Source organism: Drosophila busckii, chromosome 3L (genome assembly GCF_011750605.1).
Source record: "Drosophila busckii strain San Diego stock center, stock number 13000-0081.31 chromosome 3L, ASM1175060v1, whole genome shotgun sequence".
In the NCBI taxonomy this organism is placed as follows: Eukaryota; Metazoa; Arthropoda; class Insecta; order Diptera; family Drosophilidae; genus Drosophila; species Drosophila busckii.
Genome location: NC_046606.1, coordinates 12,547,594 through 12,574,104, shown reverse-complemented (window position 1 = coordinate 12,574,104; position 26,511 = coordinate 12,547,594). Strand labels below are relative to the sequence as shown.

Sequence of the window (26,511 nt, the reverse complement as noted above, 5' to 3'; positions counted from 1 at the left end):
GCAGCTGTGAAGAGGCTTGAAGCAGCGCATTTAATTGTCCAGCTAAATGCGACTGGCTATTGAAGTGCTTTAAACCAAATACTCATATCACACACACGACCTGTTGTCGCATGGCTTTGTTGTCGCCTCGCTTAACTTTCAATTAAAAAAATATATAACGCAGCCATATAAATTTTGTACTGCGGTCTGAATTGCTTGCTCACCTGCAAATATTACTGCAGACATAAAAACACACACAAAACCAGACACAGTGGATGCTCGAAATAAACGAAATGTGTCATTTGATAAACTCGATGAACGCAAATTAAATTAAATTTAATGCTGATAGTTTCTTTCTACAAGTTACGTTATATTTAATTATTAAAAACAAACAGAAATTACATCGCATTATTTACAAATTGTTGAATTCAATAGTTGCTCTCACTTGTAAACATTCTTAAGTAGCCAAAACAAATGAGTTACAATAATATAAACTTATAGTGAACATATGCGTTCAACTGTTAGCTAAACAATAACAGCAAAGACTGAACAAAATATAAAAAGAGAACTTTAAGAGAGGTTGAGAGAAGAGTTTCGTCTTTTAAGTTGGCCACTTCACACACAGTTAAACCGAAATCAATTTGAGCAATAAGAACCTTTTTTTTAACATAAAAACTTTAACTATAAAAGTCCTTGTTTTAACATTTATATTATTATATAAATAAATTTGTGACAATTTGTTAGACTTCAAAAATTATAGTGAAAAAAGCTCGTGACTGCAAACAGTTTGCAGTTGTTAAATAGATCTCTAACCTTTTGAAAGCTTAACCAATTTATGTTTTCGTTCTCAACAAAAACCACATTGAAATAAACAAGGTGCAGTAAAAGTTTAACTGCCATATTCATATATTAATCGTTCTAATTTGAAAAGTTTTAATTTGCCAGCGCTTACTGTACATGTACTTACATTTATTACGCAGCAGATACAAATGTAAAGTCTATAGCAGCTGCGACTGACTGTCAGTGAACTGCAACTGCGAGAATGAAAGACTTGTGACATTTGACATTTTGTGGCGAAATGCAGTTAGATTTGGCCAGCCGTGTCAACTAACCGCAGCTGGGATTCAAACTAAAAATTTGATTGCGTTAACAAGTCGAAATTGAATTTGTAAATTTAGAAAACAGACAGTCTATAAAGCAATTCTACTTACAGCAGCTGAGATATTTATAGCCGGTCCTTCTATAGTGCACAGTCTATGGTTTATTATTCATACACATTGTTGAACTTTTCTTGCCAGGCTATTGTTTGACTATTTCATTTCATTTCGTTTCGTTTATTTTATGCTGCTTGAAATTCGTCATGCATCGAATTTGCCTTTCGATATTTTACTTGCTTTTGTTGCTGCTGTCATATTATGCTGTACACATATAGAAGATATACATATATTGTCATTTTGATATTGCTTACGCCTTCTGTTTTCCAAGCTTACAATGTGCATATCAAGTTGTTGTTTTCCCCATTTTGCTGTCCACTGTGGCTTTATTAAAAAGTTTGCAATGCGCTACCGAAAAACAAAATTTGTTGAACAGCAAAACAAACACAAACCACCCCCACAGCCTCCACCCCTTGGGCAAACTGGCTAACATATCATATTCTGGGGGGAGTGCTTAGAGCTCGCCCTCTCCACCAGCTTACTTAAAATTTCATGTGCTCTGATGGCTTGTATAGCTCATTTTGGCCTACTTATCATGAGAACAGAGCGCAAGTTTCCTATCCATTCGTTGTTGTTGTTGTTCCTGCTGCTGCTGCTGCTGCACTGTAGACTATTTATCTAGACAATGTGCTGTCCGAAAGCCACTCAGACCATTGTAAAAAGTTGCAATTTATGTGGTCAGACTCATGCGCATATCATATGAACATATGAACACTGAGTGGCCATTTCAGCTGTCCAGCTGACCGGCTGTCGGAGCACTCTGTTGAAATTTAGCCGCAGTAAATGCTAGCAAACATTTTATGTGGCTGATGTTGGCCTCTAATGAACCCCCGGGGCCGTAAGTCGACTACTTGGCAATCTAATTATGCGTAAATTACGCTGCTAACTGTGCGGCGGTGTAAATTAGTTAAATTTTAATTATATCTCTCTCTCGGCAGACTCACAGCAGCAGCATCAGCAGGAGCAGCAGCATGCGTGTGAGCCTGAGCCTGAGCCTGGGCTTGAGTGTGAGAGATAATAGCAGCGCGCACGCTACTTTTGACAGTTTTTCAACTTTAGCACTGCCTTTGTCATTAATGCCACGCGCTTGTTGTTGCTTTTGTGTGTCGCAAGTTTTATAATTTAATGCTGTTTGCAGCAATCAAAAAGTTTTGCCAGCGCTTCTGGCAATTTACATGAAACAATAAAGCAGACGAGGACGACGCCGCCAACGCCGACACCAACGCTATGACTCAATTGCTCAAGCTTCGAATGATTTACCAAAGGATTAGTACACATGTTTATAAAATTATCTTTAAAAGGCTTTGAACTGCAGCATAGTAAGCCCTAGTAAGAAAGTGCTGCCTACATTTGAGCGCAGCTGGGATACCAAAACACACACGGGCTGCCCAAAACTTTTTGTGGCAGCTAAAAGCTTGGCCCACACTTGAGCACGCGCCACAAACATTTTGGGAACTTTCAACTTTCGCCTAATGCAAATGATGTGATTTGACTTATTTCATTATTCGCTTGTTCCATACGCATGTGTATTTAATTTTCAACAACTTTGCACACACACACATACGAACATTTTAATAGTCCCAGCGCACATAAGCCACTTTAGATTGGCCTAAGATAGTAGTCGACAGCGCTGGGACGCGGACGCGGACGCGAGTCGACAGCCCCCCTGTCTGTGTCATGTTAAACCACAAAACAATTTAAGTTGAAAACATTGAAAAGTTTTCTTTTTGCCTTGAACGAATCGTAGAATACAAAAAGCCACCAAAATTGACAGCAACTGACAGCTAAATTGCCAGCCAAAATAATAGCAAATAATATCGAAATAAATAAAAAGCAACAATTGTTAAGCTGTAACTTGAGCTTGCAGCTCGTAGCACAAAATAAATAGCGACAGCGTCAGTGCCATTTAATAGAGCCCTGGACAGCTGTTTGGACAGTTTGGCTGTCCAGACAACCAGCGCCTACATCTCAAAACATGCTGCTGGTCAACAACAGTTTCGACATCGCTGACTCCCACGCATCAGCAGCTATTGCTTTGGCTACTATTGCTGTCACACGGTGCGTATGATTGACGTAAACATAAGAGCAAGGCGCACACGCGCTCGATAGCATTTGCTTCTTGTTTAATTGTCAGCTGCAGCTGTTTACATTTGGATTTGCCATCAGTCTGTGGCTTTGCTGCCGGCGTTAATTGCCCAAACAATTATGAATCAGATGGGCCGGCCGGCTGGGCTGGTACGTGTGCTTCAATTCTTTGTTCGTTTATGTTCACAGCTCAGCGGCTCAGCTGAGAGTTCGAACATCAAGTTAATCTACAAGTAAACTTGCTTAAGTACGACAAATTGGCAGCAGCTGAAAGAAAATGCCAAAGTATAAATTTTAATCCAACTGAAGACAGACTAAATTAAAACACTTGAAATTAATTCAATACTTGGAATTTCATTATTTTTATTTCGACGTAATTAGAATAAATATTGTTGTATAATCTGCTGCAAATACTCAAAGACTACAAAGCCTGGCTGTCGGCAAAGCTCAGGCTCAGTCGCAGGTAAATCATTGAAGCAAAAACCAACAATGGTCTCAGCAAATGCTAAAAGGAATTCCCACGAAACGAAGCACATAAAGTTAAATTTATCAAAAAACTTTTAAATCAGTACAACAAGCTATGAGCGCGTGTATGAGGTTTATGCACAGATCAGAGCACTCTAATCTAATGGAGCTGAATGTAAAATTATGGTGGTTAAATTAAAGCCATGCTCACATGCAAGCTAATGTGTAAGGCCTTAAAGCGTTTACTTCTTCTGGTGGAGCTTAAACTTATTTATTTAAGCAAAGCTGCTTTAAATGCTCTAGCGCTTAAGTCTAGCAAACTCGCACATATAATATTTGCTCTGGCGCCTGCCTGACTCAGGCATGAGCACTGCTTGTTTATCCCTTTCACACTTATGAGTACTTGGAGTAAATTTACTAAGGCTGACTTACTTGACCTAGTTTTTGTAAATATATTGCCAGGTTCAATTCACAACTGACAAACTTAAATAAATGAACGACGGAGTTTAATTATTAGATTTTCAGTTTGCAGACTCAATGCATTCATTGCCTTGAACTTTGTTGCCGTCAGCGTGGCAAAAATAAAATACTACAGCAGCAACTGTCGCATAACTCAAATACATGTGTTCGTTTGCCAAGCACACTGCAGTTTAATTACGCATACGCCGCGTTGAACATTGCTGAAAAGATTTATTAGTGGCAGTGGTCTTATAATCAACGTGAAAACATTTAAATCATTATCTTAAAGCTTAAGTGCTGCAAAGCTATAAAACAAAAATTTATACATGATTGGATAAATGACATAAATTTTAGCTGTCAAGCATTTTGACATTTTGTGGCTGTTGGCGAAAAAATTATATTGAAATTTAGCACGTAAAATACATTTGAATAATTAAAATGTCGTTGATGTAAATCTTAGCTGTCGCTGTTGCTTTACAGCATTAATTATGCAGCGCATAATTAATAGGCTTGATTAAAGTAATAAAACGCCAAACTCATTCAAAACATGCGCACATAAAACGTATAAAAGTAAATCCTAAGTTGTGTAACGCATTAAGCAAATGAAACAACAACAAAGCCCACGACTCATGCATCAACATCAAAATCCGACCGACTCGTGACAGACAGACAAGCCTCCAACCCACACATCAACAGCTCAACTGAGCAGCAGCAGACATTTTCTGTTTTCTGTTCTTTTTTTTTTGCTGCTGGTTTTTGTGTTTTTTTTTTGTTATTTAAAATTTCACACTGCGAAATTAACAACTTCATATGTCATTGCTGATAACTTTACAACCCGCTCCAGTGCGTGCGCTCCAATTCAGCGTAGATTTACGTGCTTATCACTTGACACACATCACCAAGCCAGGCCCGGCCCAACACGGCGTATGCGTGATATGAATTTGCTCATTTGCATGAGTTATTTGTTGTTGTTTATGCTCACGTTGCTCATAAAGTTATTGTTGTTGTTTGTGCAGCAGCTAGGCGCTTATCTAGCTTAGCCAACACTTCATTAATTGTCTAAAATTAAGCATAAAACAAAGTATATTGTTGCTATTACACTGACTGGCGCGCTAGCGCTGCTGCTTTTATTGTTACATATACACTTGCCTAGCAACGCTTTCGCACTTTGCTTAAGCAGCTGTCGCAGCATTGTCGTATTATTACTTTGTCCCCAGTTTGCCCCAAACTCTATGGAAACTTGACGTTGCCAGGCTTTGGCTGATTGTGAGTAAAAGTACAAGTTAATGTTTTGGTTGCGCTTTTCGCTTTGTTTTGTCTGGCGTTGCTTTAACGATTTGATTGAAGTGGCCTTTGATTTGCGTTGCCTTATTTTATTATGTGGCCCGAAAAACGAAAAAGATACGTAAAATAATTTGTGTAAAAGCTTTTGCCCAGCTCGCGCTCATCAAAACCAAAAATAGTTAAGCGCAAGCATCGTCAACTGATGCCAAGCCGGCCCAGTTGATGCTCTTGCTTACCCTAATTAAATATCTTATACCACTTTGCCATATGCTATAAGCTTAGGCTGCTTAATCTAAAGCTAAATCTAAGGTAAGCCAAGTAGCCGAAAATTCTTGGCTACAACTCATGGGCCAGTGCCTATCTAAAATACTCTATAAATTATCTAATAAAAGCAAAATGCGCAAAACATGCGTAACAAAGAGCAAAGGGCGAAACAGGATTCTTGAAGCATATTTGATTTCCATTGGAACCCTTGGCGACGTTTGCCCGGAAAACAAGCCCAGCAAAAAATAGTTGTTGTTCGCCTGAAAGTTTTATATTTTAGCGACCACCTTTTTTTTTTGGTTTGCCTTTTGTTAAGGTCACTTTGTAGCACTTTGGCAGCAGTGTTCACACACAGTTTATGGCCCGAACTCGGGGTTAAAGTTTGAAGTTCGAGTGGCTATGTTTTTATGTAGCTGCTTTTGATGCTGTTGGTGTTGCTGTCGCTGATTGAGCGTGAAGTTGTAAAACTTAAGGAGTGCTAAGTGCCCGACTACTGCCTGATTATGGCTAATAAAACACGCATGCCAAGGCTGCTTGGCTAAAAAATTAAACAAACACCACATGGCCAGTGGGCAGCCTCAACCGCTGGTGCGTTCTACAAGACTCCAGAGAGTCGGCTAGATTTATGAGCTGCGTGTAAGTATTAAGTGCTAGATTATCTAAGCTCCAAGCACTTGTAAATAATGTGCGCTTACCAAAAATTCCACTTGCTTTAAAGTTGACTGCAGCCAGCACTTTTTACAGCGTTTAAAGCAAGGAATGCAGCCTGCATTAATTATAATTAAGAGAAGGTAATAAGAAGACTATGAATGTCCTGTAGCTGCTGCTGCTCTTGCTTTTGCTTTTGTTGCTCTTGCTGTTACAAGCATAATTGCAATTGTCGATATAACAAGCACACAGCTGGGCTGCATGTCCTGTAACAGGAATGCACATAATAAAGTGGTCGACAAGCAGGGCCACACAAAAGGATTCCGCTGTGCATTTCATTAAGTGTCTCCTCCAGCAGTAGTTTGTTAATTTGTGCCTTATGAGCTGAGCAGCCGCTTTATCAAATTGCAAATTGCATGCAAATTCATATATTCAACAAATAAATTTCAAAGCACACTCATAATTTAGAAGCATGTTAATTCATTTATAAATGCAACTTTTTTAATATTTAACTTGGCAAGCTTGCAGATTAGACTTGACATTTTCTATGAAAAACTCTAATTAAAATTTCTGTTTTCAGTTGCTGTGCTCGTCGTCGAATTCTACTAATAGAAGCGCACTGCGGTTCGAAGAAATCTTTACCCAAACACAATCAAGATTAGCATAAAATACACAAAATTATTAGCAGCTGGTTAAATAAAAAGTTAGCTTAAAATTATATCCTTCCAGAAAGTCAAGCGTCCGATGTATTTTTTTATCGCATTTAAAAAACTCTCATACACAATAAAGTTTCTCTTGTGCATTTGCTTGTTTTTGCTCTTCTTCTAACTAATCCGAATGGCTTTCAGCGTTGTTTTTGTCCAGTGAAACCGCACTTTGGCTTTTGGAACGTTAACAAATTGAGTTTGGTGAAAGAAACCCGTTGAATGGTCTGCTTTATTTTATTTATCTCGCGCTTTGTAGTCTGTGTTAGATTGGAAATTGTTTTGGCAACAGGCTTAAGGCAAAACAAGGTTTGAATTTAATTAAAGTTAAGTTTATTTATTAATTATATACCGTTTAAAATTAAATGTATACATACACATATATAGAGTTTATACAAGTTCGTAAAGCTACTCAAAAGTTTTCACCACATTTATCAAGTTTCTCGTTTAGCTAAGTTTTTAAACATTTATGGGGATTTAAACGAATTGCAAATGTTACAAATGCGACCATTTGCATCGATATCTAATACAATGTTATCTATTTTCTTCTATATGTATACAATATATGTAGTACTTGCCAATCGCCATTGATTTATATAGTTATTATATTTTTAGGTTTATCATATTTTTATCGTTTCAAACTTTTTACAAAGCAGCGCGTTTGCTAACACGTGCCGATCAATATCATATTATGTTTATATATGCGCATATCAATAAACATATTAAATCAGCGAATTTCTTTTTAATCGTATGTTAATTATTAAACGGTTAAGACTGATTTGCTTAAATTAGGTACAATTTTAGAGCCTACAAGCAAAAAGATTTAACAAACAATTGTAGCTAACGTGGAAAGTGGAACTAAAGCAAGAAAACAAGTTTTATTTAACTCGAAAATTTAAAGCGCCCCCATGCGGTGGGAGCTGCAATTACTACGCTTGTGCGGGTGTTTATGATGTTTCGATTCCATGTGGGCGTTAAGTGTGTTACTCCTCCGGCATGGCTTGACGCTTCCCAAACATGAGGAGCATGAAGAGATACATTAGGATCCACTCCAAAATAAACATTAATAGAAAAAAAAGGTAACGTCGGAGCTAGAGCAACTCCTCGTTCGCATCCCCTAAGAGTGGGCGTGGCAGAAGATCGCGACGTCGTCGTGCATTCAGTGCCGCCTGCTCTGCCAGATTAATTAATGGCTCCTGCTGCTCTTGGGCATTGTCTTGCGCCTGCTGTGCCTCCTCCGCCTCTTGGCGTGCTTTTAACTCTTGGGCGGCGGCTGCTTGCTGGGCCTGCTGCTTCTTGCGATGCTCATAGTTGACCAGCCGCTGACCCACCAGATATTTGTCCACCTTAATGGACAAGTACAGCTTCTTTAGTTGCTTCACCTGGAAGAGCACAAAGCAAACACTGCCCACGACTATGAAACTGATCGGATAAACCAGTTTCGAAATGTACAACAGATGATAGCGATCATCCACAAATATTGGAAACAGCGAGTGCGCAATCACATATGGCACGGCCAAGGCCATGCCAAATGTGGTCACCACCGGCACTGCCAGATCGCTCATTACGAATTTAAAATCAAAATCACGCAGTCCGTCCGTATAGGCGCGCTCCAGTGCACGTTTTAAATGCCAGTCCGGTCCCATTAACGTCAGAGCTATGGCAATCTTTGTATATAGCACACCCAGTGCCCAATCCTGCCAGAGAAAGTGTATGGGCATCTTGCGCATGGGCACACGCAGCGGTATGACGACCACCAGCTCCAGCAGCAGTCCAAACATCAGTGGCACCAGCACAAATATGCCCAGCAGCGTTACAACGGGCAGCGCATACTGCAGCGCCACCTTGGCCCAATGCTTCAGCTTCTTGACAATCGCAGCGCGTCCTTGGGGCAGCAATGTCACCACCACAGCGATGCCACGCAACAAAATCCAGCACAGATAGCCGCCGATCTCCGCAGTGTAGAGTTCATGAGGACGCAGCAAACGCTCGTTCTTGCGCGTAGCTTCAGCATCTAGTAAGGGTGCATCTATGGCCACTGGCGGCTCTACCTTATCGCCGGGCTGTCCTGTCCAGAGCATCATGACGCGGCGGCCTATGGAAACGGGCACGGTGAGCATTAGCATGGCGGCACAAATAATGGAGCAGCACATGAGCAGCAACAGTGCACACAGGCGGAATGCAAACAACGTGGGGCGCTCATAGGGCTGGAAGCCAACTGGTACATCGCGCTGCATAATGGCTTGATGGGCGGCAGCCAGATTACGTGGTGGAGCTGGCTCTGGTGCTGGCGGCGGTGGTGGTGGCGCTGGCGGTGCCGCAGCAACTGGAACATCAGCTCCAGGTTGAACAGCCGGAGCCGCAGCATCTGCAGCAGCAGCAGCAGCTTGTTCTGGTTCATCAGCAGCTGCTGGTTCGGCTGCTGGCAACAAATAGCTGCGTATGCCAAGCATCCAGGCCACGCTCTTGCACCATACGCGCAGCACTTTCTTGAGCCAGATGCGCGTCTGGGTTTGTTCAAAGAAGCCGGGCAGCACAATCTTGTAAACATAGATCAGTTAATAAATGAACTCAATTTAAAGTTGAGTTACTTACCTGCAGCAGCAACAGCTGCAAGCTGAGGTCATTGACCTCAGAGTCACCGCTGAGCGAGTAGGGCAAGAAGTTGGGCAACATGAACTGCAAGATGCGTATGGGCAGCCAGAGCATGAGCAGCACTGCAAAGCCAAAGATCATGGCTGAAGCTACCAAACGTCGCACATGTCTGACAATCGGCACATGAATCATTTCCTGTATGGGACTGAAGTCCGGATCGTTGACATTACGGAATATCCAAAGCACGCCCGGACGCAACACTTCACGCAGCAGCGATATGAAGGCGGCAAAGTAATACACATAGACCATGCCAAACATCCAATGCACAAAGAGCGACGTTCCTGGGGCAGCCTTGAAGCTGGCCTTGCGATCCTTTAAGCTGGCATCAAGCAGCGGCAACGAGCAAATGTCCAGCCACCAGCCGCAGATCAGCGGCAACACGCCAATCTCCACCACCGATAGCAGCGATACCTTTACCACAATGTAGCAGAGACCCAGGAACCAGCAGATGCGACGCAGACGAAAGACGCGAGCAAAGAAATGTAGCACCACCAGCGTAAGTCCAATGCAGCAGTAACCAAAGAGTGTTGTGATCAGTCCATGGAAATGTAGCAAGGGCTTTTCCGGCTGCAGCAGATCCATCGAGCTGAGTATGAAGTTGCCCACGCAGTAAGGGCAGAAAGCAAAGGTAAATATGAACATGGTGTTCAATGAAATTACCCAGAAAACATGCTCCAAGAAAACCAGAGATCCATCTAGGCCTAGCAAACGTTCCCAAGTCAGCTCCTCTGCGGCGCGATCCCACTCCATAGGATTCCAATTCGCTTCATCGTTGTCCGCTTCGGCAGCAGCAGGAGCAGGTGCAGCTGCGGCTGGGGCTGCATCACCTTCGTTATCAGCAGGATTGGCCACTGCCGGCTCGGCATTGTTCATTGGCACATCTTGCGGTGCCTCACCATTGTTGTTGTCATCCTGTGCTGCATCGGCCACAACTGCAGCAGGGGCTACTGGTGCGGGTGCTTCTTCACGCTCCAACCAATCGGGTCCGCCGCCATGCAATATTTGCTCGCGAAGCCAAACCAGTCCAATGAAAGACAGTAGCGTACAAGTGACTACAAAGCAACCGCGAAACGCATCAGCCGCTAGATTCTCCATGGAAAAAATGTCAAATGGCAACGAGAGTATCATGTCAAAGGAGCTAGCTCGAAACAGATAGCGATAGGTGCGATAGGCGGAGAGCGGCACAATACCAAACCAAGCCATGCCTACGAGGGAGTAGTGCAGCCAACAGCGGGCGCCCGCTAGCACCGCTGACATCAGCCCGACGAGCACATCGCGTAGCGGTAAGACGCGTGGCATGTCGGGTGCATAGATGGGTTGAAAACTGAATCGATGGCCACATAGTTCGCAGTATTCCTTGTGCGAGTAGCGCATCCAGAGCATGAGGCAGTCTTGATGTATGTACTTAATGCTGCCCGTGCAGATGCAGGGATAGAAGAGTGGACGATCTGCTGTTGCCTCGCAGCGACAGACGCGACAGATGTCGCCCTGCGATAAATCATCCATCGCGTCTTGTCTTTTGATTGCACTACTGTTCGACGACTACTGCTACCACCTGGCTGTGGCAATGGGCCATTTGCGCAGTTGACGAGGCGCTATCAACTAATTAGCGCCTACAATTGCCGTTAAATCTAACTCTAATGTATTTGCTTTTCACTTGCACACGTTTGCAACACGCCAGCCAATCCGACAAGGCGGAACAATCACTTGAAATTTAATTTTCGTATGCAGCACAAATCAATTGACAATTTTTATGCTTGACGCGAGTACGTGTAATAGTATGCGTATGTATGTGTTTCTGTGTTCTTTGATGACTTTTCCTTGATATACGATACCTACATTAATCGTTAATTATTATTTCCCACCTGCCATAGGGTCACACTTGAGACACAGTCCGATACCGATAACAACACTACAACAGCTGATTTCGTGCTAAAAAGTTTTTGACAAAGACGCTGTCATCAACGCCAACAAGTTTTTCGACAAAATATAATAATTATGCAGCGACAGCTTATAAATGTGTTTGGCAATGTGTCTCGCCAAGTGCGTGGTAGCCAACGAGCCTTTTCCGTGACGCCGCTTCAGCGAGAGATCTTCAAAGTTCAGAGCCCGGAGGACTTTGACAAAAAGGTGAAGAAGAGCCAGACGCCTGTCATTGTGGACTTTTTTGCGACGTAAGGGAAATTTACAAAATAAAGCAAGAATGTTATCTAATTAATTTTAATTTTATTAGATGGTGCAATCCATGCAAACAGCTGACACCGCGCATTGAGGGCATTGTGGGCGAGCAAGCTGGCTCCATTAAACTGGCCAAGGTGGACATTGACGAACATAGTGAGCTGGCACTTGACTATGATGTGGCGGCTGTGCCGGTACTCGTTGTAATGCAGAATGGCAAGGAGATGCAACGCATGGTGGGACTGCAGGATGAAGACAAAATACGCGCCTGGGTGGCTGCAGCTGTCAAACAGTCCAAGCAGTAGATTTTACGTCGCAGACAATTCAAATGGAGCAAAGCTTTAGAATTACTCGAAATATGTTTCTTGGTTTTTCAAAATAAATGTTATTAATCGTTGCAATTACAACTTGAACTATATTAAATGCCTAAATTGAATACCAGCCCGGTGTGCCAGGTCGCTTCTTGTTGCGATCCAGGAACTTTTTGAAGCCCGCTTTTGACTCGTCCATTGATTTTTCATCCTTCTCTTGTTTCTCCGCCTTGGAGGCAAACATGTCGGGAAACGTGAAAGCCTCTGTCTTGGGCTGCAAGTTAAAAGACAATTAGTGCCCTAGCTGTTGCCTGTTTACACTGCCGCTTACCATTGTTACATAAGCCAGCTTGACATCATCTTTCTTGGTCACATATCCGTAGGTCTGATCGCGTTTGGTGTCACCTAGCGCTATACGTGTCCGCACCTCAACTACTGGTATCTTGTAAATCTTCTCCAAATAATTTTTCACATCATATTTGGTCATTTCAGTGGACACTGCAAAGGTGACAACATTAGCCGGTTGCTCCTCCGTGGGTCTAATAAGTTTCATCCAGAAGTTTGGCAGGAATACACGCAGCTGCGGATTGCCGCGCTGATATATGGGATACCAACGTGTGGACATAGCTTTCTATTTTATTTTTGTATCTTTTTATGTCTCTTATGTAAAAATAAACAAACTAAACTGCAATCGGCAGCAATCACTAACAAATGTACTAAAAAATCCCACGCACGTGTTGAAAACAGCTGATGGCAGTAGACAACAAAAACAAAGCGATATTGAGAATTGGTTGTTGACATGGTGAAGTTAAAAAAGCAGAGCAAACAAGCTCCAAAGAAGCCGCTAACTCGCAAGGAGCAGCGCAAGCTCAAGACGGAGGTGAAGAAAAATAACAAAAGACTTTATCATGCGGGGAAAACAGATGGTGGACAACGTGTTGCTGAAGCTGCGGCAGCAGCATTGGCGGCAAGCAGCAAAGGTAAAAAGAAGAAGAAGACGAAACAGCAACAGATAGATCCGGAAGACATACCTCGAGAGCAGCTGCTGGCCAGTGAAGTGGATCCAGATGATGATGAATCTATTGCTTCGGATTTCAGTGATGCTGAAGTGGATGCACGCATGCCATCCAACGCTGAAAGTTAGAAACCTACGAGCCGCTAGGCAAGAAACCCAAAAAGCATGCGGGTATACAACGTGCAGATGAAATGCAAGTGCGTAAACGTGAGTTGCGCCAACAGCAGGAGCTACTAAACAAATCGCGCAAGCAACGTAAAAAGCAACTGAAGCTTGATAATGAAGAGGAAGATTTGGAGATTGCGAAGCTCGAAAAGAAATTGCATCTTAACAAAACTAAAGACAAAAATCGCTTGGTGCGCAAGATGTTTGACGATGGGCTGGACTATTTGCTAGACTTTGTGCTAGACGATGAGGAGGAGAAGCAAAAATGGGAGGAAAAGCAGCAACGCAAAAAGGAGCTTAAGGAACAGCAAGAAAAAGAGGAAGCTGGCATGTGGAGCGAGGACGAAGATGGAAATGAAGCCATGGAAGCCGACAGTGAAATGGATGAACCTGCTGATGAAGAGCAAAGTGAAAGTGAGATGGGAGAGGACAATGATGAGGACGACAACACGTCTAGTGAGACAGAAGAACAAACAAAATGTAAGCTAGATTACTTTATTTCGCAGTTCCTATTAAAATTAATACTTAATACTCTATTTTAGATAAGGAGGATATTTATGGGCGTAAGCGCGATGCGGAAGGCAACATAGTGACAGATGAACCGGAGGCCGTTGGTCAAAAGTACATACCTCCACATCAGCGTGCGTTGTTAGCTGCCAAGGACGGCCAGTCGGAGCAACTGACCCGCCTGCTCAAGCAATGTAAGGGTTTACTGAATCGTCTCTCCGAGGCCAATCTGCACAAGATTTCCAGCGGCATTGAGGAGCTTTATATGAAGAATTCACGCTACAATATGAACGACACGCTAAACAAGCTGCTCCAGGAGGCTCTGCTCGGCAGAACACGCGCCAACGAGCGGATGGTACAGGAACATATGGTGCTCTTGGCTTACTTGCATGCTCACATTGGCAGCGAAATTGGCGCACATTTCCTGCAAACATTTGTGGAGCAATTCGATGGCTTTATTAAGCAGCTTGATACATTGCAGGTGGAGGATAAACGTTTAAACAATGTAGTGCTATTGCTTTGCTATATGTACATGTTTAAGATTTACGAGCAGCGATTGCTTCTGGAGCTGATTGCCCGCCTGGCGGGCAGCCTATGTGAAAAGTCCGTAGAGTGTCTGCTGCAGATATTCCAATCTGTGGGCTTTCGACTGCGCAAAGATGATCCTTTGGCCTTTAAGAATATGATGCAAAATGTACAAACGCAGATTGCAGCAGCACCGCTAGAGCTAAAAGAAAATCCGCGACTGCGCTTCATGGTGGACATACTCAACGCTGTAAAAAACAATAATATGAACAAGCTGCCGCAGTATGATCCAGAGTTGGCGGAAACACTGCGCAAGCGTCTTAAGGGCATGCTGAGAAATGATCGCTATGTAGTTACGCTTAACATAACGCTGGAGGATCTGCTGCGCGCTGATAAAGTGGGCAAATGGTGGATTGTAGGCTCAGCGTGGACAGGCAACCTAGCTGAAATGGGCACGGCACAGCAGGAGCAGGAGAAACAACGACAGCAGTCAACCACGCAACGCTACTCGGAAAAACTGCTGGAGCTGGCCAAGAAGCAGCACATGAACACTGCCGAGCGACGCAACATCTTCTGTATTATTATGAGCGCTGCGGACTATGTAGATGCCTTTGAGAAAATACTCCATCTCGCGCTGAAGGATCAACGCGCCGTAGCATATGTCATCATACATTGTGCAATCAACGAGCGTCGTGCCAATCCTTACTACGCGCATCTTGCCTTGAAGTTCTGCCAATACAACCGAAAATTCCAGCTCGCCTTTCAGTTTGCCAGCTGGGATCGCATCAATGATATAGAATCGCTAACCAAAGTTCAAATACGCAACCTGGCAAGTTTTATGCAGCAGCTTATACTAGCCAGTGGCCTGCAGCTCTCCGTACTTAAGGTAGTAGACTTTATGCAGCTGGAAAAGCTTAGCTTCTACTTTATGCGCGAAATCATGACCCGTCTTCTGTTGTCCACCGAGGAGAGTCAGCTGTATCAGGCCTTTGAACACATTGCCAAAAATTCTAAGCTGCAACAGTTTAAACAGAGCATACGCTTGTTTATGCAGCACTTTATGCTTGAGAAGCTGGAGAAGATTGAGGAGCAGCAGCAACTACTGCTGCGACAACGCATTAACCATCTAGACAAACTCTTAGCTTATGTGGATTTGTAAAATATAAAACTCTCTCTGTTGATTAAACTCTAAATATTAACAAAAACGAATTGTTGCTAATAACTTCAAACTTATTAAATACATCCTTAGTCGAAGCTCTGCAGCAGTTGACGTGCGCGTTGGTAACGTGTTGAATCCACTACAGCCTGGCGCTCAACCTCTTCGCTGAGTTCCTCACACTCTTTGTCAAGTTTTTGTATAGCATCCTCGGCTAATTTAATCATGGTTTCCTTGCCCGCGCCCTTGGACCCTGCTAGATATTCCAGCGCAATTGTCCACACATCATCGTTTAATTTTTTCTCATCAAAGGCGGTCTGTTGTATGGAAATCTGTCGAAGTTTTTCAAACTTCCAATCTTGTCGTGAGTCCCTCCACTTGCGCAAATATTCTTCATTGCGTTTGGCCTCCTTGTCGGCAGATTGATCCTTTTGTGCTTCCAGGCGCTTCAGATGCTTTTGCTTTTTCTTCTGTCTCACTGTAACAACGGCATTTAAGTTTTCAGGCATTGCTGCTTCCTTCAGCTGATCAGCTGTCGGTAAGTCGTCACTAGGTTCTGCAGCATTATTCTCGTCCTTCTTGCGCTTTTCCTTAATGTCAGCCCCATCCGCAAGTTGCTTGCGCTTTGATGCCTTAACTGAAATAAATATTTATTGGAATGCCTCATAATATTCAATCTTTTTTCTCACCTTTCGGCTGCGGTAGGTCCTCTGCTTCAGACTCTTGCTGTGGACGCTCCTCCACAATCAGACTTTTATCGGCCACTGTTTCATCATCACTACCGCTGCCCACTGGGGGCACTTCGTGCTTACGCTTCTTCGCCTTACGTTTCTCTTTTTTCGAATCCTGTTCCGTGCGTGCCATTGCTACTAACACTCCTTAGTTTATTTACTTTTGAATTATTGAATTGTTTCATGTGCTTTTTGGATTTCATTCATCGCGTGGATGACAGTGTGTTGTTGTAGTGTTGCTGGGATGTGCAGCCAACTTCACGTGGCATTCTTATTTTTGTTTGGAACTTACAGATGTTCGCTAAGGTTTCTTTTGTTTATCTCTAATTAAATTAGGCTAATCTTATCTTAAAAACAAATGTAGTTTGTTGAGTCAGAAGCAGAGCGACCACGAATCATATCACAATGCTGCTGCTGGAGCTCAAAATCTTGACACTGAACATCTGGTGTGTATACCATAATTGTTATCCACTTTTTTGTGGTCAGGCTCTAGACAAAACCAATTTACCTTGACGACTTTCACTTATAGGGGCATACCGCTTGTCTCCAGTGATCGTGCGCTACGTATTGACGCTATTTGCACAGAGCTCAACAATGGACTGTACGACATTGTGTCGCTCCAAGAGGTTTGGTCGCAACAAGACAGCGAGCGTTTACAATCGCAGACTTCCAATGCATTGCCATATGCACACTATTTTCACAGCGGTGTCATGGGTGCCGGCCTGTTGGTGCTATCGAAGTATCCCATACTGGGCACGCTCTTCCATGCGTGGTCCGTAAACGGCTATTTTCATCGCATACAACACGCCGATTGGTTTGGAGGCAAGGGTGTGGGCCTTTGCCGCATACTTGTGGGCGAACAAATAGTGCATCTTTACAATGCCCATCTGCACGCAGAGTACGATAATGACAATGATGAGTACAAGACGCATCGCGTTATACAGGCATTTGACACAGCACAGTTCATAGAGGCAACGCGTGGCAATTCGGTGCTGCAGATTTTAGCTGGTGATCTCAATACGCAACCACAGGACATATCATACAAGGTGCTGCTTTATACTTCCAAGATGCATGACAGCTGCGCTAGCGATGCGTTCCGCACGAATGAGTGTGGCCGCAACTCTTATACATCATCACGTGCGCTGCAAAAGAATCCATTGGGCATACGTATTGATCACATATTTGTGAGAGGCGCTGATGATATCAAGGCGCAAATAATGGAATATACATTACCCTTTCCAGATCGTGTGCCAGGGCAAAAGTTCAGCTACTCTGACCACGAAGCAGTGCTAGCCAAAATAGCCCTGAGACGTACGACAAGCGATTTACCCGTAGAGGTAGAACATATGCAATGTGAAGTAATAGATAAAGAACAGCTTGTCAGCTCTGCCAATGGTATCGAAAACAGCTGCGCGACCATGCAGCCAGCATTGCCCGAAGCACGCACTGCAGCACTAACCGAGGCATTGGGACTCTGTGATGCTTCGCTGCTTCAACTAAATACAGATCGTATTCTGTATTATAGCGCAGCGTTAGTTTTATTTGTGCTGTTGGTGTTGCTGGTGGAGTTCCCACCTCCTGTGGGACTGCGTACCATTTACTTGTTGCTCAAGTTTATTGTATTTGGCGTCATAATATTCTGCGTATTTATGGCTTCCATTTGGAACTACATGGAGCGCAACGGAGTGTTGCAGGGCAAAAAGGCCATGGAGGTGATGCTGCAGCATGCGCAGAAGTACGAATATTTCTATTGAAGGCTAAACCGGCGTAACCCAGAGAAGCTCAAAACGCATTTACAAGACATAATTTTATATTACTCCATTAGTATACAGATTGTAAAAATCTGTTGTAACATTCAATGCAAATAAATGGTCTCTATCCTTACTTACAGTTCCAAGTGTTGTGGTCGCAGTTGCTTTCCAGGCGTATCATTGCAGCCATTGCTCTGGCAAAGACGGCACTTGTCACTTCTTAGCAGACACTCATAGTAGAGCTGTGCTTGGGACCGACAGCCACGCTTTATCTGATGGCTCTGCTCATCAAAAAACTCCAGACAAGCCGCATTTTGATCCACAGGCTCATTGGCGTCCAAGCCACAAGGCAACGCACTCTGTCCGCTTATTACTTGCTCACAATCTTCGCACTGATGACACCATAGGCGCTCCGCCGGAAATGGACCCTTGTTGCAAAAGTTGCCTTCACAGCTACGACAGCTGACAACGGATGCTGTGCTGCAGTTAAAATCTTCACGCTGACAGCCACGCTCAACAGTCCCATTCACATAGCTAAGCACTAAGCATGGCGCTGCTGGCACAGCACATTGCTCAATGTAAATGCCACCTGGACGCTCCCAATTAATGCAGCCTGCACCCGCCTCATCGCTGCTGCAGCGATAGCATCGTGTAAAGTCACGCTTATTACATCCTTTCTCCAAGTGGCCATCGCATTCATAGCAATTCGTTATTGTTGAGTCAGTGGGTGGGTGGCCACAGCCGCGTCGCACGCCAAAGTCATCATAAACACACGCATAGCAGCTGGACGCTTCAGCGGAGCCACAGCTTTGAGCACTTACTGCCGTGGCATTGCTGCGACACACATCCTTTTCAGCTGAATTGCAGTTTAGGCATTGCTGTTGGGGAAGGCAACGCGCATTGCAATTGGTAGCATTGGCACACTGCTGCAACTCAAGGCGATGCGGCTCTAGCTCTGCAGGCAGTTGCGTAGAACAACCACGTACCACACGACTCAGATGATGATATGTGTAGCAGTAGTGGCCCTGCTCTTCTCCCAACAGCAGCTGCTCCTCGCACAGTTCAAACAAACTTATATTGCAACTACTGCCCAGCTGAAAGAGATCCATTTTGCAGCCGCGGCCCTTGCTGGAATCACAGCTGGCGCAAGTTAATGTCCAAGCACCACGCTCAGCATTGCAGCCATTGATCTCACACACCTTGGCTGTATTGACTGCCGTATGATTGCTATCGGAGACGCAGCCACGGTAGGCAAGATTTGCATTTACCACCTCAGTGTAGCAAGCATCCTCCTCATGATGATAGAGACATGGACGTGGTTTTACAACTGGCGCTTCGACACAGCTTGCGCCCATGCAGTGATGACACTTAAGACGCCCAGGCGGAAATACGCCAGCATTGCATAAATTGCTGGTGCAGTTCTTGGCATACGTGGCTTCTTCGGTGGGTACTTCAACTTCACAGCCGCGATACGTGGTGGAGTCCACTGTAAATAAAAATAATGATAATCCTTTTTCGGTCCGACCTTTCCACTTACCAATAGACATAGCACATGGTACTTCTGCTGCGCACTCCTTGAACGGCAAAAGTCCTTCCTCACCCAGTGTTTGTGCGCATTCGGGAAGCGTCTTTGAGTCGCAATTGTAGCAGACAATGCTCCAAACTAACCTTAGGCCAGCTTGAAAACAAACGCTTATATATTTACTAAGACTTCAAATTGCTACTACTTACATGCCATTAGCAAAATTTGTATGCCTAATTCCAAGTTCATTATGCCAACTTATTTTCTATACAACTAAGTATTTTTTTGATTTATTGCCTTGTCTATAAAAATACAATAAATATTTTAGTGATTAATCAATGAACATGTTAGTGTATACCATTTTTTAATTAAATGCATTTAAAATCTATTTGATAATCTTTAAGACATTTTTAATAATTGCAGTATGCTTATAAAATCCAAAACAAAAATAAGAAGAAACGAAATGGATAATATAAACCGTACATTCATGATTTAAAATATGTCAGTTGGTTGATTGGCTGAGAAGCTAAATCAAACTCTAAGATAGGTTCGTCATGAATCAATATTCACGAGAGTGTATCTTCAGCAAATTAATATGAATTTAAGAACTGATTTTGTTGAACATTTTTTAATTCTACCAAATGCCAGTTAATTTATTAACGGATTTTGTTACTCTATAGACTGTTTTTTTAAATTTAAAATAATTGCCATTCACAATACTCGCGTTTAATTATAATCGTCATAAGTGCTGGCAAAAAATCGATAATTGCCACTATCGATTTTTTCGATGTTTTGAGGGAAAAACATCGTTACCATCGATTTTTCATAAAAAATCAAATTTAAATTTTTTGTTTCATTATTATTTTAACAAATAAATTACTTTTCAGTTTGTTATATTTTATTTGTAACAAAAATTTAACATTTCAGTTTGTATGTTTTATTCTTATATTAATATTTTAACGTAAATCAATTCAAAATTATAAAATTAAATCACATTTCACTTTTTCATATATCATAAGAGATCAAATTCATAGTTCCTTTTGTAACAAATTTCAATTGTTTATAAGCCAATTGTTCCTGCTCATGAAAATTATTTTGTCTGCAGTCGACGGTTCAAGTGAGGATCTTTTGTCACTGATCACAATGCCAGCTTTACTAAAAATTTTCTCGCTCTCCACCGAAGTGACTTGAATACACAACAGTTTTTTTGCGCAAATTTTTAAGCCTTCGTTGTCATTTATCATCTGCAAAATAAGATTGCTAAATTAGTTATCTAAAAAGTAGTAAAAACTAAAGATTTACCTTCCAATATTGAAGAGGATTGCAATCCTCAGGAGAATTTTTGCTTTCATAGTAATTTCGCAAACTTAATATAGAGTCGACTCTATTACTTTTTACCTTGTTTGCAATATTTTTTTTTAAAACGCAAACAGTGGTTGGCTATGATCGGTATTTTCATTTGTCGATTGGCGCTCGTTTTCCTCCAACACCAAATGAATATTCCGCTAATTTAAAAAGTAATTATTAGTATTTTTTGACTTTTCTTTACCCTTTTACTTACATCAAACCAGCAATCACAACTTTCAGTAGAGATGGAAAAATGTTTCAAAACATCGATAGTAAAAAATCGATGTTTTGAAAAATTGTTCCCACCATCGATAGTAGCGATAGTGTCCCGATGTTTTGCCAGCACTAGTCGGAATGGAAGAACAAAACTCATAATACACAAATAATTTAAGCAGCGCTGTTTTTGGAAGTCTAAACATGCCCGTAAACGAGCTGGGAGACAGAATAGTTTACGTCTGCAGTCTGTGCCTGCGCCAATATGATCTACTGGAAGACCTAAGAGGTCACTTTATGTGCTATCATGGCCATAGTCATGTGGACATATCAACATCAGAGCCAAAACCAAAGCCGCGTAAAATCGATACAATTTGCGAAGCGGATTCTACATTGATGCTACCTCCTTCACCGCCTCCACCTCCACAGCTCCAGCCCATGCCTTTCAAAGAATTTCGTATTGTGTTGCGTGCTAATATGAGAGTGGCGTAAGTAGATCTTAAAGTAGCACGATGCAATACCATATAACCAACTTTTTCCTTTAGTTGTACAGAGGGTAACGCAACTTGCATCTTTAAATTTAAGGACGACAAAAAGTTGGAGCTGCATGTCAAGTGCCATAAGGGAGCCGGCTTTGCTTGCAGTGAATGCGGACTTGACTTTTCGACCTGGCGTCGCTGCTCGGCACATCTATGGAAGGCACATCAAATTGATGTTGATTTGCTAAAATGCCCCTGCGTCGGTTGCGACTACAAGGCGCCAGTGTCGGCTCTCGTGTGGAGACACATGCGTGTACATTCGAATTGGCGTGCCAGAGTCCTTAGACATGACTTGCTACGACGACGCGCACAAAAGGCGCAACTGGCGGCTGCTGCAGCTGCAGCGGCGGCGGTGACATCTTCCAGTGAAGAGCCATCACAGTCAGCGACACCGAAGAAAAAGACCAAATACTACGCAGAGAAAACTTGTGAGACTTGCAATCGCAAGTTTGTAAACGGAAAGACCCTCTCCAAGCATATCAAAACAGTGCACAACAAGATAAAGCCGTTTATCTGTAATGTCTGTGGCAAGAAGACAGCACGTAAGGCGAGCCTGATTATCCACATGCGTCAGCACACAGGAGAGAAGCCATTAACTTGTGAACAATGCAAGTTCTCCACACGTGATCCGAGTTCACTCTTCAAGCATCGCCAGCGCCATAATATCCAAGCTGCTGCTTCAGCTAAAACAGCTTAAAATCTTCCCGAGTAATCTTATCTGTGTTGGTAGCTTGGAATTTAAATGTTCATTTATTGAGTTTTTCATTTAATTTTAATATCATTTTAGAATCTGATATGATTTTTGTTTTTTGGTTTTTTTTTACAACATTTTCAAATTTAGCTTATGTTGAGTTACTGTTTGGTTTAATTTCTTTAGGTTTTTATATTTAAACTAGTTTTAATTTAAAAAATCGAACCCTTTAACGCTCATCCCAGGTTCGGTGTATGTATTTGCCAGTGTCATTGCCTCAGTCCGTATGTGAGATCGATGCACATTATATATAATTAATTGTATTTGCCTAATTATATCTGATAACTGATTTAAGCTAAACGAAAATATTTTTATATGATTGCATTTAAGTGTATTATCTTTTGTTTAATGCGATTAGTTCAACTATTAATTGTATGTATATGTATTCAATGAAGCAAATCTAAGGATTCCGATCTCAAGAACCATAGATATATGTATGTATTGTATTATGTTGTCTACTAAGCATTATTAAATGATTTTTGTTTTTTTGTCAAAGAGCAACTGTGTAGTGTGAAAGATTTAGGAGTTTTATTGTCAGAGTTTGATGTTTCTCTTTTTTCGAGTGTAACTTAAGATATACAGATGCGAATCAATATAAATAAAACGCGCTGTGTAAAATTATTATACATTTTCTATTTGTTCTCATTGGCATTTATTTACAATTCTTGAAAGTTGAGTTTAACGTTTAGCGACTTGTCACTGATCTCTCTGTTGTCTTGTCTGTGAATCAACGATCCTCAGCTGACTCCAGCCTCGTTGTTGTTGTTGCGCACTGTTTGTTGCTCCCAAGCCTTAGGTCTTGGTCTCAACGATGATTTTTTTCTTCGACACAAAAGTATATATTCAAAGAGAGAATACAAAATAGAATAGAATAGGCGATATTTAGTTAGCTGCCACAGAGCCCAGATCCAGCATACTTATTACCATGCAAAGATTGGATTTGTTTTTTGTTCTGGTTATATATTTTTTTTGCGGGGTTGTGGGGGAGAGCAGGCGGCTAGATGTGAGAGTGAGCTATGAGAGCGAGCTGTGCAACTGTGGAGACAACAACAACAAGAACAACAATGAGCGTGACTGAAACGTGATCGATCTCGATTTTGACAAAGTGCTCTTGGTTCGAGTTCGCGTTTGATTTTGATTTCTAGTTTGATTTTGTATATTTGTTATGTTGATATTAATTATGTTTGTGATATATAACTACGTCTATGAAACAACTAACGAATTCATCTAGCTTCTATATATTGACATATTCTTGACGATTGCTATTCGACTAATCGACCTCTCAATTTATTTTTGTATATATTTACGTTACGTTTTTCTTTGCTTTACGATGCATATCATCAATCTTAAAATGTAAAACATTTTTACTTACGATCTACTTGGATTATTAGATAGTTCACTTTTATTTGTGCGCCGCATAATAAATGCTATTGGAAGTACCCGTGGGCTTTCCAAAAAAATAATCTCCGATCATATCAAGAAATGTAACTTCCTCCTCCCTCTCTATATCGCTTCGGTTTCATTTAGTCCGCTTGATTGGCTAGTTTGAGTTTTTCTTAGAGGCTATTAGGAAACAGTTGTATCTACATAGGTCTATGAGCATTCTGTTATCGTAATTGTTATACAAAAAACCTAGAGGAAGTTTTAACTAAACACTATATATTACGTTCGTCGGCATATGTACAATATGTGGAAAAAGTATTCCGACAAATATATAACAACTTAGTACGAACCGTTGACAAATTATATAGAAAACATGTATGAAAAATCATGCTAGTCTCTAGAAAAATTGCTTATAAAAATTGCACACGGCATTTAAAAACACCTCACGATTTAACTATAATACGATTGTATATTGTAAAACACAGGCTAATACGAAATAAAACCAACGAAATTGGACGCTGCTTGCGATTTCGAATTTCGTTACGTTTAAATGCATTTTAAAAACTGGTGAGAGAGTCTGATTACTATTTTTGATTTCGATTTGGTTGATTTTGATTTTGTTTAGGTTTTTGTTTTGGTTTTGGTTTTTGATGTCGAGCAAACGGTTATTTGTTGCGTTTCGCAATTGTTTAAGTTGTGGTTTTAGTATTTGTTTTGGCTTCGATTTGAGTATCAATTTCAGTTCCGGGGCACAATTCTGCACGTTATTGGCCGCAGAGCATCAGACCGTGGTCACACGATCGATCTCCACGTAACGCACAGAATTGTCGCTTTGTCAGCAAATCACCTCCTTTTCATCCAGCACCGCTGTATCCATGGAGCTAAGCGACTTTAGACGCGTCTGCAGCACCGAGGAGCCGCGCAGCTTGCGTTTGATTTTTCTGCGCCATAAGCGAGATAAAAAGTTAGTCGGTTAATTTAGTTCAGTGTTAATGGTTGCACTTACTTGTAAGCCGAGGCGACAAAAGCACAACACGTGAGCACAAAAATCAGACAGAGCGTAGCAAGTAGTTCGATGGGTAGTTTCATTATGGCCGAGCACTGCAGGAAGGTCTCATCATCAGCCGAGGGACAGTGCACAATGCCATCGCACCAGACGCTCGCATTAACGCAGGCGCCCAGCTCGGCGCACTTGTATTGACAATCCTCTGGAATTACAATTGAAATATATGTAAGTAATGTGAGCGAATAAGCTAAGCTAAGTTTGATGACGCACCAGCTATGCTTAGCGTGGGTCTGGGCAATATTTCCATCCAATTAAAGGTAAACTCGCCATTGGTGGGACGCAAGAACTCCACACTGATGGCTCTCGAGCGATTGATGAGCGCAAAGTTGGGACGTTCGTTCCAGCCAGAGCTAAAGATCTCCACAAATTCATAAGCACTCGAGTCAGGGCTAAGCGGACATGCAACAATAGTTAAGCCTGCAAAAAAGCAAAGCAATTGTAACAAAGTTTTATTTATTAGACACGACTTACCTTCATATGTGGTAAGCACAGCGCGTGACTTTGTTTCGCAGCGCCAGGTGTTGGGCGCCACATAGGTGGTATTCAGTGTCTTCTTGGGATTGTGTTTGCTCAGAAAGATTGCCTTGAGTCGCACATACAAAAACTTGTTGCCAATGGGTTCAATGAGCCAAGGTCTGGAGCGACATTCAATCTGCAAAGCAACCAAAGTCAAGCGATTGTCTTATAAAATAAAAGAGACGTCACTTACATCACCAAAGGTCATGTCTATGGTGCCGCTGGGTCCAAACTTGCGTCTGCCATCCTTGCAGCTGGTGGGCGCCTTGACAAACTCAAACATGCCCTCAAAGTTAGCAGTATCCGGATCGTCGAGTGTGGTCATGTTATCCGCCGTAAAGTGCACTTCTACGCGTGAGCTCGTCGAAGTGTATTCCACGGAGTGCGACTCATTGGAGCTGTTGCAAAGACAGCCGCGATGCAACAAAATAGAGTCTTGCGACGGACGCTCAAAGATCTGTTAAGCAAAGGCAGCATTACAAAATTAATTTAATTAAATGAATGCAATGTACAAACCTCAACGCGCACATTGGTGTCACCATAGCAAAAGGAGCGATTGATATCTTCGTCTACTTTCGAGTAGCAAGGTCTGTTCGATGTGGTTACCTTGCGCAGTTTGATTCTGACACGTTCGGTACGCTGCGCCTCAAAGCGATAGACACACTTGAGATGACGCGTGCCGCCGCGCCCAAACAGAAAAATGTTGCGCACGCTGCGAAAGATGGCGGGATCCTTGCGATCCATGAGACTGCTCACAAACTTGCGATTGCAGTCCAGCTCGCCACCGCCCTGCGGTAGCCCATCCTGATGCAGATCAATAAACTCATACTTCAGCTTAAAGTCCAACGGACGCAGCACTGTGGACTCGGTGTTGCGCAGCTCGAGCGTTATGGCATCGTTGCTGGACACATAGCTCTCGGAGATGGTGCAGGGCCTGGCGTAGGTTTCGTTTATGTTCGAGCGATCGCAGGTGCGTGGTATGGTGCCGCGACAGAAGCGCGCTATGACATTCGTGGAGTTGTGTGTGTAGTGGCCAAGCGAGTTGTAGTTGCTGGTCTCGGCGCTGGCGCTGCAAGGC

The 26,511-nt window shown here is 42.5% G+C and overlaps 9 protein-coding genes and 1 long non-coding RNA gene across 11 annotated transcripts in view; 4 read left to right on the top strand and 6 right to left on the bottom strand.

Annotated features, from left to right (window-relative positions):
• Positions 1–7,689: 7,689 nt before the first annotated feature.
• Positions 7,690–11,567, bottom strand: LOC108600081 (E3 ubiquitin-protein ligase MARCH6). The gene is made up of 2 exons (XM_017987440.2): positions 9,698–11,567; positions 7,690–9,642 (listed from the first exon to the last, which is right to left on the bottom strand). The coding sequence occupies exons 1-2, from the start codon at positions 11,261–11,263 to the stop codon at positions 8,194–8,196; spliced, it is 3,015 nt and encodes a 1,004-aa protein (XP_017842929.2). The 5' UTR covers positions 11,264–11,567; the 3' UTR covers positions 7,690–8,193.
• Positions 11,568–11,672: 105 nt separating this feature from the next.
• Positions 11,673–12,336, top strand: LOC108600086 (thioredoxin, mitochondrial). Its single transcript, XM_017987445.2, has 2 exons — positions 11,673–11,931; positions 11,991–12,336. The coding sequence occupies exons 1-2, from the start codon at positions 11,756–11,758 to the stop codon at positions 12,238–12,240; spliced, it is 426 nt and encodes a 141-aa protein (XP_017842934.2). The 5' UTR covers positions 11,673–11,755; the 3' UTR covers positions 12,241–12,336.
• On the bottom strand, positions 12,288–12,953 carry LOC108600084 (39S ribosomal protein L23, mitochondrial). The gene is made up of 2 exons (XM_017987443.2): positions 12,578–12,953; positions 12,288–12,520 (listed from the first exon to the last, which is right to left on the bottom strand). Exons 1-2 carry the CDS (start codon positions 12,869–12,871, stop codon positions 12,362–12,364), a joined length of 453 nt encoding a protein of 150 aa, XP_017842932.1. The 5' UTR covers positions 12,872–12,953; the 3' UTR covers positions 12,288–12,361.
• Positions 12,954–13,014: 61 nt separating this feature from the next.
• On the top strand, positions 13,015–15,632 carry LOC108600082 (nucleolar MIF4G domain-containing protein 1 homolog). The gene is given in 3 exon segments (XM_017987441.2): positions 13,015–13,375; positions 13,378–13,906; positions 13,969–15,632. Coding segments are annotated over 3 exon segments (2,508 nt in total). The 5' UTR covers positions 13,015–13,045; the 3' UTR covers positions 15,618–15,632.
• A 26-nt stretch (positions 15,633–15,658) lies between these two features.
• On the bottom strand, positions 15,659–16,566 carry LOC108600083 (uncharacterized protein C7orf50 homolog). Its single transcript, XM_017987442.2, has 2 exons — positions 16,304–16,566; positions 15,659–16,251 (listed from the first exon to the last, which is right to left on the bottom strand). The coding sequence occupies exons 1-2, from the start codon at positions 16,476–16,478 to the stop codon at positions 15,704–15,706; spliced, it is 723 nt and encodes a 240-aa protein (XP_017842931.1). The 5' UTR covers positions 16,479–16,566; the 3' UTR covers positions 15,659–15,703.
• Positions 16,567–16,636: 70 nt separating this feature from the next.
• LOC108601156 (putative neutral sphingomyelinase) lies at positions 16,637–18,218 on the top strand. The gene is made up of 2 exons (XM_017989086.2): positions 16,637–16,791; positions 16,875–18,218. The coding sequence occupies exons 1-2, from the start codon at positions 16,751–16,753 to the stop codon at positions 18,097–18,099; spliced, it is 1,266 nt and encodes a 421-aa protein (XP_017844575.2). The 5' UTR covers positions 16,637–16,750; the 3' UTR covers positions 18,100–18,218.
• Position 18,219: 1 nt separating this feature from the next.
• Positions 18,220–19,892, bottom strand: LOC108601154 (CG15170). Of its 2 annotated transcripts, XM_017989085.2 has the most exons (3): positions 19,828–19,892; positions 19,634–19,774; positions 18,220–19,582 (listed from the first exon to the last, which is right to left on the bottom strand). In XM_017989085.2, the coding sequence occupies exons 1-3, from the start codon at positions 19,865–19,867 to the stop codon at positions 18,231–18,233; spliced, it is 1,533 nt and encodes a 510-aa protein (XP_017844574.2). In that variant the 5' UTR covers positions 19,868–19,892; the 3' UTR covers positions 18,220–18,230. The 2 variants fall into 2 exon arrangements, with proteins under 2 accessions (XP_017844574.2, XP_017844573.2); XM_017989084.2 differs by having other exon boundaries at positions 18,220–19,774.
• Positions 19,893–20,615: 723 nt separating this feature from the next.
• Positions 20,616–21,198, bottom strand: LOC108599403. Its single transcript, XR_001915139.2, has 3 exons — positions 21,180–21,198; positions 20,921–21,123; positions 20,616–20,862 (listed from the first exon to the last, which is right to left on the bottom strand). It is a non-coding gene; the product is annotated as an uncharacterized LOC108599403 (long non-coding RNA).
• A 143-nt stretch (positions 21,199–21,341) lies between these two features.
• On the top strand, positions 21,342–22,492 carry LOC108600169 (gastrula zinc finger protein XlCGF8.2DB). Its single transcript, XM_017987574.2, has 2 exons — positions 21,342–21,666; positions 21,724–22,492. Exons 1-2 carry the CDS (start codon positions 21,383–21,385, stop codon positions 22,412–22,414), a joined length of 975 nt encoding a protein of 324 aa, XP_017843063.1. The 5' UTR covers positions 21,342–21,382; the 3' UTR covers positions 22,415–22,492.
• A 56-nt stretch (positions 22,493–22,548) lies between these two features.
• The window catches only part of LOC108597923, a 37,167-nt gene continuing 33,204 nt past the window's right edge, over positions 22,549–26,511 (bottom strand). The window contains 7 exon segments of the mRNA XM_033293528.1: positions 22,549–23,290; positions 24,699–24,792; positions 24,858–25,059; positions 25,128–25,334; positions 25,389–25,569; positions 25,627–25,890; positions 25,950–26,502. Coding sequence (XP_033149419.1) covers positions 23,261–23,290; positions 24,699–24,792; positions 24,858–25,059; positions 25,128–25,334; positions 25,389–25,569; positions 25,627–25,890; positions 25,950–26,502 — 1,531 coding nt within the window. The 3' untranslated portion in view covers positions 22,549–23,260.